The 13,623-nt window shown below is 53.1% G+C and overlaps 1 protein-coding gene across 1 annotated transcript; it reads right to left on the reverse strand.

The window, feature by feature from the left end:
* Positions 1-45: 45 nt before the first annotated feature.
* On the reverse strand, positions 46-13,410 carry ATN1 (atrophin 1). The gene is made up of 9 exons (XM_015643767.3): positions 8,980-13,410; positions 8,633-8,770; positions 8,166-8,279; positions 4,862-6,876; positions 4,437-4,659; positions 3,611-4,328; positions 2,298-2,441; positions 1,859-2,039; positions 46-1,309 (listed from the first exon to the last, which is right to left on the reverse strand). Exons 1-9 carry the CDS (start codon positions 9,055-9,057, stop codon positions 1,276-1,278), a joined length of 3,645 nt encoding a protein of 1,214 aa, XP_015499253.1. The 5' UTR covers positions 9,058-13,410; the 3' UTR covers positions 46-1,275.
* Positions 13,411-13,623: the final 213 nt, after the last annotated feature.

The raw sequence follows: 13,623 nt of genomic DNA on the forward strand, positions 1-13,623 counted from the left end.
GTCCTGGCCCCAGTGAAAAGAAATGAACACACGGGAGTCCCGTTTCTGGAAGGGTTTTTTTGTCTTTTTTTTTTTTTTTTTCCTTTTTTAAGAGCTTCATATATATATTTATATATATAAATTATTAGAATGTGTGTCGGGGCTCGGGAGTGCGTGGGGAACGTCGTTTGGGTGGTTGTTTTCTTTTTCTTTTCCATAGCTGGGTTGTTGGTTGTTTTTTCCTTTAATGGTTAAGTAAATATATATATATATGGGGGACCAATCGAGAGATACAACTGTGAAATCAGAACACGCACGCAGGGGCAAGGGAGTCACAAGTTGCTACATAAAACTGCCACGTCTAATAGGATGTGCATGAGTTAAAGTACATCAATTAGGATGGGTGAAGGGAAAGAGGCAGCCGCCATCTTACAGACAGTCCCAGGACGTGGTGTTACCGCTCGGCCACGCCAGCTCTCCCCACTGGGCTCAGAGGGGTCACGGTGGTGACAGCAGTCCCCAAAACAGTCTGCTGGTGCTTCGCACCTCATGGCCGTGCCCGCTCCCATCAGCTGGGGAAAGCACAGCCACCTTCTGTCCTGCAAACAGTCCTGCGGTGCTTTGCACCCCGATGGCTGGGACAGGACCCTCCGCAGGCAGGAGAGGCCGCTCAGGAAGGGGCCTGGAACGCTTTGTTTGCATCTGAAGGGATGTTGGGAGAATGGGAAGCTGCTCTGGCTAATCTGAAAAAGTTCCATGTTGCTTTTCTGTATCGCTAAGCAGTATCTTACACCTAAAGGGGGGTGGGGTGTTGAGGAGGCATCTTGAAAAAAGGCTCTTTTGGGTTTGCAGTTATTTCTTGGCTGCACCTCCTCCTTGAAGAAGCAGAAAAGGCAGGAGCATCCTGTACATGAAGTCCTGCAATGCTCTGCACTTTTTATTTAATGCAACTGTTCCCCCAAAACAAAGGATGGAGCTGCTGCCACCCTGAATTCACGTCAGTCTTTTGTCTTTCTGAGCTCTGTGCAATGCCGATTCTCTTTTCTTCAGAGCTCAGCTGAAATCATGTACCGATAGCTTCAGGTCCATTAGTGGTGTTTCAGTCCCTCCCCATTTTCTCTCCTCCACTTTTCCCAGGATGCCATCCTGTACTTTTTGTCATCTTCTCTTGTACTCTACTGCATGGTGGGATCAGGATGTGTCACTTTGCAGCTTCCCCTCCCCCAGGATTTGGTTGATTGATTGCTCCTCTTGAGAGAAAGACATGATGATGTCACACTGACAGTAGAAGTCCATTTAAAGGGGTTTGTCACTTTCCTTCTTCAGGTGGCTAGGATAGAAAAAAAGGAACAAGGTGAAAGGGAAAAAGGTAATTTACTACATTCCCCTGCCTTTGTTCATCTAGACCCACACAACACTGCCGGCTTGGGAAGTTCTGTAGATCTTTGGAGGAGGAGATACAACTGAAAACATACAGCATTGCACCTCTCTTTCCCAGTGTGCCTCCCCATGCACTTGTGAATGCCTTGCCTGGTAAAACCATCAAACCCTTATAAATGTTTTGTATTTTGGCAGGGGTGTTGGTTAGTCATAACTGCATTGACATGTGTGAAACACATGTAAGTTATCTCCCCAGTCGGAGGGGAGGAGCTGAGACCTCACAAAGGATTAGCCACCGAATATCCACTTGCCAAGTATGACTTTCCTGGTGGCCAGCCCACAGTTGTGCCCCACGGTAAAGCGTCCCTGTTCCCGGTGTGGGCTTGGGCACAGTCACCCGCTCCAAGGGCAATGCTTCCCTGTTCCCACTGCCTGTGCCAGCCCCACACCCGGGCTGGGCCTGGAGGTGTTCTTGTGAGGAGAGAGCAGCTCCACGCACCTGTAGTAGTCCTCCTGCGTGGGGAGCGGCACGCCGTGCAGAGGGTGGTGGGCATGGAGCCACTGCTGCTGCTCCAGAGCCAGGCGCTGCAGCTCAGCCGACTGCGCGTGCATGGCCTGCAGCTGGTGTGCCGCCGACATGGGCGCCGAGAGGGAGCCCGGCAGGTCCCTGTAGGGTGCGGCTGCAGCCAAAGGTGACACAGAGAAGAGCCAAGTTAATGCCCCATCCAAGGCCCCTGCAGCTCAGTCAAGACCCTCCTGCGCTCCTATTCCCATCCCTGCCCACGTGCAGGACCTGCTCATCCTGACAACATGGGCCTGCCCTATGCTCTGTTTAACAGACCTCAGTTTGGTCCTGTGACCCGTCAGGACGCCCCTGCCCCTCGGAACTCTGCTGATGCTCTTTGGAGGAGAACAGCAGTCCCTGTGACCTTCCTTACCAAAAAGCTGGTGGCGCAGCACTTCATTCTCATGTAGAGGGTGAGGCAGGAGAGGGTTGGGGATGGTTCCAGCTGGGTATGGTATCCGGGTGAGGTGTGATCCCGAGGCGAGGGGGTCGATTAGAGGGTGAACCGAGGCTGAGGCTGGGAAGAAAAGATACCACAAGATAATTGTCCCAGTCTTTGTAGCAGGTAACACAGAGACAGGCACAGGACCACACAAAACAGATATGGAGAGAGAGGGTCAGACTGTCTTAGGGATGGGATGATTTCACAGCTAAACAACACTGTGTCATCTCCTTCTGACTATTACTCTTTTTGCCACGTGAACCAGTCTGGCAGAGCTCTGTCCCTACACACCTCAGGAAGAAATACTGCTCCTTAGAAGTACAGCTTCTTAAAAGTTCAGTAGGCTTCTGCAATCAGGTCTGCACCCCTATCATGCCTAGCTGTCACCCTGACAGCCATTCACATGCACACTTGTACTGGGTGCTTTCTTTTCCAGGTCTTATCCAGGACATATTCTCTTTCTAGTGGTTTGGACTCACAGCCAGAGTGAGGTGCCCAGCCACAGATTGGAGGGAAAATGGACATTCATTTGTACCTTGTGCCATCTCTGAGCAGTTGCAGCTGCTCAGAGCCAGCGCCTGTGACTGCTACTAGACCCCACTAACCACTCATAGCACCTGAGTAGGCACAGCACTTTTTTCCTATTGCACTGTAGCTTGGGCTTTGCTTCCCTGATATTTTCATCCATAAACCTTTTACTTTGCTTTCCTGTAGGATGTGGAAATGGAAAGGACCACCATTCAATTTGGAAAAACAGCAGCCTCCAATTCCTTACAATTAGCCCACCTCCTTTCCCATCCCATCCCACTATCCGCAGCCATAGGAGCGAACCTAAGAACCAACATTTCGTCAGTCCTAAGGACACTGCCAAATCTGTTCTCACAGGGCTCCTGCTCCCTCTGCAGACTCCAGTCTAAGGAATGCAGCTCACAGCAGCACCACCCAGGCAGTCAGTGGGACTCCAGCCCTTGTGCTGTGGCCCCAGAGATCCAGAACAAAAGGACACAGTGCAAACAATTTTGCTGGCCACCAATCAGTAGAGTCAATGCCTTTGGTGCGATGGGAGTGGGGGCAAGGAAAAAAGACCATGATGTTTGGCTCTTCTGGCTGAAGATCTATGGCCTCTAAGTTTAGTCTCGTCAGCTTTTAGGGTTCCCCAGAGCCAGAGGGAGGGAGCGCAAGGAAGGCACAGGAAGACAGAAATCAGGGCTTTGTACAGGGCACCACCACCATGCGGCCCTTACCTGCGTGTATGGCATCCTGCTGGTGGAGATGGAGGTGGGAGTGGATGTGGGAATGCTGATGATGATGAGGTGTCACATTGAGCATCTGCAGCCGGGCCAGAGGGTCATTGCTGAGAGCAGCCACCCGCTCTGCGTGCTGGCGTTCAGCTGCCAAGCGCTCGGCGTAGGACATGTCTGGACGAAGGGTCGGGCCAGCTGCCAGCGCCAGCCTCTCCCGCTCCAAGTGGCCCAGCCCTGGGTGGAAGGGAAAAGCGGGATGAAGGCCGGGGGCCGTCTGCAGACTCAGCCCGCCGTGGCGTGGGAACGGATCCATGGCAGCAGCTGGCACGGCATGGAGCTGCTCCAACTCGGCCGGTTTGACTTCAAAGCCAGGCTTGAGACGTTCACGCAGGTCCCGGTCCCTCAGGTCTCGTTCGCGGGCCTCCCGCTCCCGCAGCTCCCGCTCCCGCGTGGCTGGATCGCTGCTGTAGATGGCTGGCACGTTGTACCCCAGCAGGCCCGGGTCGACGGCGCCCAGGGGCACGTAGAAAGGGTGGTTGCGGTTGCTGGGGGACATGACGTGGGGCCGGGCGTACTCGCTAAGGGTGCGCAGAGCCGGGGTGTCAGGGCCCAGGTATGGGGGAACAGTCGCTACAGCACTGCCCTGCTCGAAGGAGGGGCGGTGGGGAACTGGCCCGAGGGACGAACACTCGACCGGACGGCCCTCCTGGGCCATCTTCTGCAAAAGAGCAGAGAGACCGGCTTCAGGGTCCCAGCGGGGAGCGGCCGAGGGGGCCCTTGAGCATCCGCCCCGGCTGCGCTGCGGCAGTGGGACCCCCAGACCTACCACACTCCTCTCCAGCTCCCGTTCCTTCTCCCGCTCCCGCTCCTTCTCCCGCTCCCGTTCCCGTTCACGCTCCTTCTCTTCACGGGCCTTTTGCTCAGCCTCTCGACGCACTTTCTCCACCAAGTCTGCTCTTTTCTTGGCCAGCTTGGAGCCATCAAGGGGCACAAAGTACAGGTCTGTGCGGGAGCAGGAGTTGAAGCCACGGTCCAGGTGCTTGTTGAATCTGGGGATGAGAGGTGAAGCCTATCAGTGCTGACAGGGCTTGTGAGCAGGGATGGGGACACTGTGGGAAAGGCACCGTGAGAATGTGCAGGACATCATGAAAAACACAAAAGGGAGTAGCTGCACCTCAGGCTTGGGGTGATTTCCTTTTCCCTGGTCCATACATCCCTCCCCATCCTTTGGAGAAACCAGTCTCCCCTCACCTGGCTGACTGGCTGGCGTGGCTGGGCACATCCACCACTTTGGGGGGCGGCGAGGGGCTGCGGGCAGGCGGCACGGGGCTCTCCGGGGGCTCGTACTCCTCCGACGGCTCCTGCTTGATCTGAGCAGCGCTGAGGGGGAGCGGGGGTGGCGGCGGGGCCGGGGCAGCCATGCTCCCTGGCAAGGGTGGTGGGGCAGAGGGGGCGGGCGAAGGGGCTTTGTAGCCCCCCGCCACAGGGGAAGAGGCCACCCGGTAGCCAGGAGGGGTGGCTGCACGGAAAGGGGCAGCCGAGGAAGTGGGGGGCGAGCCTGGCTTGTAGGGGGCCGGGGGCTGGAAGGTGGGGACAGGGGAGGCCGCCCGCTTCCCATATGGGGCCACAGCTGACGGTGGTACCGGGGGCGAGACCGTCTTGTAGGGGGCTGCGGAGGGGGAGGCCATGGTGGCGATGACGGTGGAGAGGGTGGTGGCAGCAGAGGTGACTGGAGGGCCAGCCCCATGAGCAGGGGACGGGGGTGGTGGCGGGGGAAAAGTGTAGGTGGCAGGACTCTGCCCCGGAGGGTGCGTGCACATGCTGGGGTAGCTTCCCTGGGAAGAGGCAGCAGAGGAGGATGAGGAAGAGGAAGAGGAGGAGGCGGAAGAGGAGGAAGAAGGGGCAGCGGCCGCAGTGGCAGAGGGAGCCTGGCTGTAGGCGGCCTGGCTGTGCGGAGGGTAGAGGCGCAGCCCGTAGGTGGGGTGGGAAGGGTGATGGCTGTTGGACTCCAGGCCGTGGGGATAGCCCCCGGGGGGCTGGGGAGGAGCGGTGGCTGCGGGGGAGACGCCCCCGCTGCTCCCGTGACTGTGGTGGTGCTGCTGGGGCGGCTGCTGGTGATGGGGGGACTGGCCAGGGAAAGGGGCAGCGGGGTGGGAGCCAGCATTGCCCAGGGGGCGGCTGTAAGGGGGTGGCCCCTGGCTCCAGACGGGCTGCGAGGGCAGGGAGGGCTGGGTGTACTTGGGGGGCTGGCTGGAGACAGAGAGGCCGCTGGGCGGGGGGAAGGAGTGCCCATAGGAAGCACTGTAGCTGGGCAGGGGCTGGCCCGGGGAGGGCTGGGGATACTGGGCAGAGGAGCTGGAGGGCGGCAGCGGTGGCGGGGCGTAGGGGTAGCGGGAGGGGGCCAGGGCCGGTGCCTTGTCCTGCCCCATGCTGTGGGGAGAGGGCAGGTGGCCGCTCAGGGCCTGCCCCACCATGCCCGGGGAGCTGGAGGCGGCCACTGCGTTGTTGAGGGGGCGCAGGGCCGGCGGAGGAGGCAGGTTGGAGGAGACGTGGGGGAAGGAAGGGGCCGAGGCCGGGGGGGCAGCTGGGGGGTTGGCTGGGGGTGTCTTTTGAGGGGGGAGACCTCCTCCTACCGAGGCCAGTGAGATCGGCGTGGTGGGTGGTGGATTGTGCTTGGCGCCGAGGGTCTGCTCACGGGCCCCTGGTGCGGGGAGCCCCCCCACACCACCGGCAATTTTGGCCCCAACCTGGACCACATTGGCCGTAGGGTAAAGGGGAGTGTGGGAGGAAGAGGAGGAGGAAGAGGAAGAGGAGGAGGAGGAGGAAGGGGGAGCAGAAGGGGCAGCAACAGCAGAGGACGAGGAAGCGGAAGAGGAGGAGGCAGGTGTCTGTGGGGCTTGAGCCTGGAAAATGCGTGAGGCCTGTCCCTCCAGCTGGGAATGGTAACTCCCTGCTGGGGGTCCCTGGGGGTGCACCTCGCCCGGGAGCCCAAAGCCGGGCTCTGGTGGGCGGGCCAGGCCGTCGGGAGGGGGAGCTACCGGCGGGCTCTCGGGAAACAGCGGGGGGTGGTGGTAGGAGTGAGACGGCCCCTGGGACAGCACAGAAGAGGAGTCGGAGTCATTCTCCACGCTCCCAGGGCTGTAGACACTGGGCGAGGTGCTCCTGTTATCCTGGTCAATGTCCCGTGGGTCGCTGCTCATCTCATCGTTGAAGCTGTGGCCATCGAGGCTGTCAACATCAGATGGGGATGGAGGACAGGGCAGCTCCTGAAGTAAGAAGGAGGAAAGGGGCATTATGAGGCCTCCCAAACCACGTGTGACACACATCAAGGAGGTCCCAGAGGACTCATTTCCTGACCTTTCTCTGCCAACCCCAGCACTAGAAAACCTCACAGAGCAAAGGAGACATTGTCTGGCAAAGTATCCATAACACCAGTCTTCCTGCCTCCTTCCCACTGCTCTCAGGTCCTTCATAAGCATTCCGTGTTCAGGAAGGAGGTAACAATGGGTACCTTGTGTGAAGAGGCAGTGAGGGAAGGCAAGGAGCTGTTACACACAAGGCTGAGAAGGAACAGATACGGCACAGGTGATGGATGGGCAGTTGGCCAGGACATGGTATCACCACGGGCATGGAGCAGCACACACCACAGTGCTCCCAGCACATGCCCCAGACCCAGAACTGCTCTTCTTGCTCCTGCCAAGGAGACCAGCTCCCCACAGACGCCTATCACTGTTCCACTCCTTGTTTGCAGGAGCTCCCCCTCCTTCCCAACCCTGCTCCTCTCCACCACCTGCTGCCTCAGACAACGTGCGTTGGTGATTCAGCAGTCATTATGGGTAAGGGTAACTAACTCTAAGCAAGGGAGGCCAAGCTGAAAGAATATCACTCTTGAGCTGAACAGATTGTCCACATGGAGAAATTACAGAAGCGTAACCAAGGTAGTTGAATTATAACAACCTCCTAACGTGAGCAAGCATCCCTATGTTTGTAGGCCTTTAAGGCCAGATCCCTGAACAGGTTAACAGGGAATGAAGAAGCACAAGAGCTGAGTCTTCCAACCACCCAACCACCAACTCATCCTGGTGCTCTCAGCATTTCGGAAAAGCCCTGCCACGACTCTGAATGCGCATGAGCAGGTTTTGCATGACTGTCACCTGGAACTCATCCTGATTTAAGCACATCCATTTCACACTGTGCTGGGGATCAGAAGGGACCAACTCTGACCCAACCTGTGGCTGCACATGGAGCCAGGCTCTTTCCACTAAGCTGGAAAAGGCAGGACACATCCCCAGCTCCTACAGCATAGCAGTCCTCTGAACACAAGGCAAATGAGACAGAGAGCCTCCATCTGCTCAGTCATCACTCCTGATGGCATTTCTGTAGCCAGGGAGATACTGTTTAGGTTGGAAGAGCTGCAGTGCAAAACCCAAGGTGTCAGGGCTCCCAGTCAGCAGGAACTTCGAGCTGGGCAGGCATGAGCAGCACAGATAGGGAACTGGAGACTCCTTTGCTCTAGACTGGGCACATGCCAGCAATCATAGCAGGGACAGCTCACCTCAGTTTTGGTTTTTTTGGGAGCATTGGTGTCTTCCCCTTCACTCTCTGAGATCTCTTCTGTTCGGCCCTGCTTGCTGCTCTTGGGGGTGCAGGATTCCTCCAACCGGCCCTTCTGCAAGGAGACAAGGAGAACAGAGAGGTGGAGGGTCGTGGGGAAATCTTCCAAGGACAGGCCTTCACGGACTGCAGCAGGTCATGTGTTGATGACACTAGCAGAGAAACGTGGACCCAGGATATGGCAAAAATCAGCCCTAAAAGGGTCTGGTGAGGCTGGACACCAGTTCTTTGGAAAGTGCAAGATGGTGAGGATGAGAGCAAAGAGGGATTCTGCCCATTTCAGGAAGCTAACCCAGCACGGGTTCCTTAGTGAATCTCTTCTGCTCTGTGTCCCTGGATCCTCAAACGGATCCCACCTAGTCTAGGCAGTCCTTGCCCACCCCACACTTGTGTTCTAGCTAATATTACCTTTGTCGCTTGTCGGGATTTCTCAGCCTTGCCATCACTGCTGGAGGTGCTGACGCCACCAGGGGAAGCTCGACCCCGTGACCTGAGCTCCTCTCGGGGTCCCGGAGTCTCTTTCTTCCGTCCACTCCGCATTGACATCTAAAAGAGTGATCACTGTGTCAGTCCTGCTTTGCATGTCCCACCCCTCCTGCTCTGTGCCCAACCTTCTAAAGCCCCTGAACTCCTTTCACTCCACTGTGCCAAACTCATGCCCATGGGAATGGGCATTGCTTTGCAGGGAGCCTCAGTTCCAACCCACAGCTCCGGTCTGGCTCTGGTGTCCCACCCCCCTCTCCCACCTCACGTACTGAGTCCTTGTTCTGTCGTGTCTTCATTCTTTTGGGTGTGGGACCCCCATTCTCCTTGGCCCGGTTTGATGAAAACATAAATTTTTATGGCTCCGCAACCCCCTTCGGCTGTTTCCGAGGAGATGGAGGTGGGCACTTCTTCTGGAAGTGGGGCTTACACAGCCACGCAGTAAGATCCCGCTGAATCCTGAAAGGCAGACAAGCAGATGAGTGAGGAGAAAGACTGAGTGGACTATAGAACATCCTTTTGTGGTTTGCTATAGGAATAGGACAAAATTATTATTGTTTCCTTATTTAGAGACTCAAGGATGTTTACCGAGAATGCAATAAACTCTCCATTCAGTGTGGGAAAAGATTTGCCCACCACCATATCTGATTTCCAATCTATAGGAGTGATACGTGCACAATGTGAGGTGCTCATTTTTAATGGCTTCAAACTGGGCAGATTTAGATTAGATATTAGGAAGAAACTCTTTACTCTGAGGGCGATGAGGCACTGGCACAGGTTGCCCAGAGAAGCCATGGATGCCCCAACCCTGGCAGTGTTCAAGGCCAGGCCGGATGGGGTTTTGAATAACCTGGTCATGTGAAAGATGTCCCTGTCCATGGCAGGGGTGTTGGAAGTAGATGATCTTTAAGGCTCCTTCTAATCCAAGCCATTCTGTGATTATCTACTTCTATGATTCGGGGTCCAATAATGATGCTTTGGAGGATGAAAGAAGGAATGATTATCAGGATACCTGTCCTCTGGAATAATTTTAGTATTTTCCTTGGGGAAAAAAATAACATGAAAGCGCTTTAAAAAGCTCCCAATTACAATTTTTTTGACTTTGTTAGCTTGTCTCCTCACTTGTTGTCAGGACAGAAAGTTACACCGCCCTTACCTGGCCATGTGCTGTCATTTGCTAGCCCTGTGTCACTTGTCGTTCAGCAAAGTGGCCTTTTCTGAAGGGCACTGTACAGCCCTGCCCTCTCCAGAGCACATCCACATGCACTCAAGCACCACCATGTTCTGGATAAAATGTGACAAGTCTTGCTTGGGCTGTTCCATGCCCAAAGTAAACAAATAGGTGCAAGAAAACACATTATCTTTGCTTTTGCATGACACAATCATCAGCTCTGTTTAGCCTGGAGTACCTGCCAGGGTCTCCTCCTACTCAATACATTGGATGTTTCTCAGTGTACCAGACCAAGTCATACCCAGGGATGCAGAGTACATCCTTACACTTTGCAGCAGCAGCAGATTTCTGAGATCCCTCTGGAACAATTTACAGCTTTGTGCCATGTCCAAAAGCATTTTGCTGTAGATATTTAATACCCTGTTCTATCACACAGTTCCTACTCTGAAGTATGAAAGTACCATGTTTGTGTTAGCTTGGGAACTGGAGGAAATTATTCAGAGGTACTGCTCCTGAAGTTAGCTTGCTTGAATCTAGCAAGCTAAAGACCTTTTGCACTGCTCTGCACTGCATACACATAACCAAAAAGACTTTATCCTTCCCAAGCCTCTTATTGGAGTTGCCATACTCAGCCTCTGGAATGGACACTCTGAAGACAAGGGAATACGTCCCATGGAAGAGGCACCAGGAGAAAAAAGCCACAACTACTGGGTTTTATTTTCTCATCTGGAAGCACAGAGAAATTTTGTGAATAAGAAGCCGATGGATTTGGGGCTCCTGAAGACCATCCCACACCTGGAAAGATCAGCTTCCAGCCACGCAGTGAAGGGGTAATCTGGATGACTTCCATATCTCTGAGAAGGGAGCTGAAAACAGGGATCTGAGCAAAAGCACCCAACAGGAGAACTCTCAGACCTCCTGTGCAGCCCTGTTGCTGGACTGTGTGGCCCCAGGGTCAGTGCTTTCCACTGCCTTCATCTGCCTGACCATGAAATGAGAGTAATGACACCGGCCTGTCTCTCCTGAGGCTCCACATCTTCCCTGACCAATGCTTAGAGAAACCCATCCGGAAGGTACTTAGGAAAATCAGGGGATTGTTTGTTTTAATTCCATTAATATTTTATTTGACCCTCATCATGAAAGCCCCGGGGGGACTCATCCAACATTAATTCCCAGACACATCAATTCATTAAGTGAGACCTCTTCTTTAATAGAAAAATAGCTGATAATGGTTTATAACTGACCTAATGGAGGCAGAGCCCACTCCCAATCCCCACCCGCTGACTTGTTTTACAGCCTCATATTTCTGTCACGCTTTGGCCTTTGGTTGCTAATTCAGCCAGTTACACTGATGCTATTCTAGATAAGCACCCAGAATCAACATTTCTTACATGAAACAAAAGGTTGTAGTACGTAAGGTGATCCTAATTTAACTCAAGTTTGACTCACACCATGGTGGCAACCTGCAAGTATTAGCTCAGCTCTGAAGGCACAGCAGCAGAAGCACGCTACCAATGTCACTGCTCCCTGCATTCCACAGGGATACCACCCACGCCTCCCACACCAAAGAAGCCAGAATGATAACGCAGCACACAGGTCTTGCTTCAGTTTTCCAGCAACCCTGGAATGACAATTACCATCTTCTTCCCAGAGAAGCCAGTCAGGGAATTTGCATACAGCCAACAAACGGAAACTTCCCTTTTTGAAAGGGATACCCACTCCATACTTATTCCAACCACTGAATATGTGGTAACAAACAAAGCCAGAAACAAATAGTGATATTTCATGAGACATAATCAACCACTGAGGGAGAAGTTTCTGTCACTTAGACAGTGAAGACTTTACTAAAATGTGTAAGAGAATTGACACACTCATTATTAGGCTCAGTATAGCAACTGTTATGGCCAGATGAGAGGATCACAAATCTGCCTTCAAATTTTAACATGTATGAAATCAAAGCTTGCAATGTGAGCCTTTACAATTAGCAAGTTACACCTAACCCTTCCCATCACTTAAGATCCCTGCAAATGTCTCTTGAGGGGTTTTTAGGGCTCCATGGTTTTGGTTAGGAGGTGAGACGTGACAGGGCTGCTGTGGAAGTGTTAACCTTTCCCTGGCCCTGTGAAGCCCTTTTTGGGTTCAACTGAGTTATGAGGCATTGCAAATTGGTATTTTCTGTTTGAGATTCATACAACCCAGCCTGGCTTGGCTTATTGCCCAAACCCCTCCATATTCTCCTGTAAGCCCTGGTAAAGTCCCCTGCGAGCACACACTCAACAGGCATCCCCCATTCAAAATGGATCCTGTTCCTCCTCCTCCCCAGCTCCAGGTAATTCTCCTTCCCAAAGCCTGGACTGTCCTGCACCAGCAGCCAGAAACTTAAGAGCTCCAGCTCCTCTTTTGTTGAAGGACACAGACAGGTTCTCACCTTCCCAGGCTGTCATGTGGAGCAATTCTCCCAGGAGACCAAACTGGAAACAAGTACATCTCAAATGAGAAGCACTCAGGTTTTACTTCTTAGGAAGCAGGCCGAATGTTTGTCCTTGGCTCAGGAGAGCATTTACACATTAGGCTGTGGGTTTGTGGAAATAAACTTTCCTGGATGTCAAAAGAAGCAGAGGAAACGGGAACCAAGTTTCTGGAGTGGTGTCTGACGGCTTGGCCAGAGCTGTAAATGACGAAGGAGTCATGTGCCCAAAGCACTGCACATGCTGGGGCTGCAGGCACAGGTACACCCAGCACATGTCCAGCAGCAGGGAACCCGTTTCCACTGAGACCAGGAAGACAGGGAAATGCTGCCAAAGCCATGGAGGGTTTTGATGCTTCAGCAGGTGCTCAATGACTGAGCAAACCCCAGGATGGGCAGCCCAAGTCTAGGGCTCCAGGCTGCTTGAGAAGGTCAAACGCCAGCTAAGGTCCAGCTAGCCCTCTCTGGGGCCAGTGGCAGCAGAAGGGAGAGCTGAGGGCTCCCAGCATCAGTTCCACTTAAGAAAAAGAGCTAACATTATCCCCTTTTTGGTTTACTTACTATAGATAAAGCCATCTTCCACTAGATGCTAGTCCATGCAAGTTTGGAGTAAAGAGTCAGTGGAATGCCTGCTTTAGCCTAAGTACAGATGTTCTGAAGTGCAAACCTCTTGTCTTCTTCATTTGGGAACTGTCTAAAGTACACAGTGACTACTCATTAAGTAATTTTCTGAAATGTAGGAATCACATCCAAAACCCTACGTGAAATGCAAGGCATTTGGTATGCAAAGGCAGAGAGACTCAGAAGTCAGATGTGAGAATTAAACTGAGTCTGGTTCTCTGCAATTCAATAGCTCTCTGTTCCCATCCTGTTTTTTTTCTTCCCACTTCTACAAAGGGATGGACTAGCACTGGAGGGAGGACCCAGGGTGGCAAAACGATCACAGCTGCTTTCTAACACATTGCAGATGCTGAAAAGTGCCCTGAAAATAAGATGGAATGATAACTGATGAATCCCTCTTGATGGGTAAAGATCACTAAGAAGAGCAGTATGTATATCTATATATCTATATATCTATATATCTATATATATCTATATATATCTATATATATCTATATATATCTATATATATCTATATCTATATATATATAAATATATGTATGACTGCCCAATGGATTATGGTCCCAAATATTTTTAACTCCTGTCTCAATCACCTTCATTTTGTAAAATGAAGGGAAAATGTCCAGAAATGCAATCAGTTTTAACAATTGCGTAGGA

This window comes from Parus major, chromosome 1 (assembly GCF_001522545.3).
Source record: "Parus major isolate Abel chromosome 1, Parus_major1.1, whole genome shotgun sequence".
In the NCBI taxonomy this organism is placed as follows: Eukaryota; Metazoa; Chordata; class Aves; order Passeriformes; family Paridae; genus Parus; species Parus major.

Bases quoted from the DNA above. Each gene is read 5' to 3' on its own strand.
- ATN1 (XM_015643767.3), bottom strand. From the start codon at position 9,057: ATGTTTTCATCAAACCGGGCCAAGGAGAATGGGGGTCCCACACCCAAA. The intron at 8,280-8,632 runs GTAATATTAGCT...GTCTCCTTGCAG, and splicing joins AATCCCGACAAGCGACAAAG to AAGGGCCGGTTGGAGGAATC. The intron at 6,877-8,165 runs GTGAGCTGTCCC...TTCTTACTTCAG, and splicing joins CCAAAAAAACCAAAACTGAG to GAGCTGCCCTGTCCTCCATC.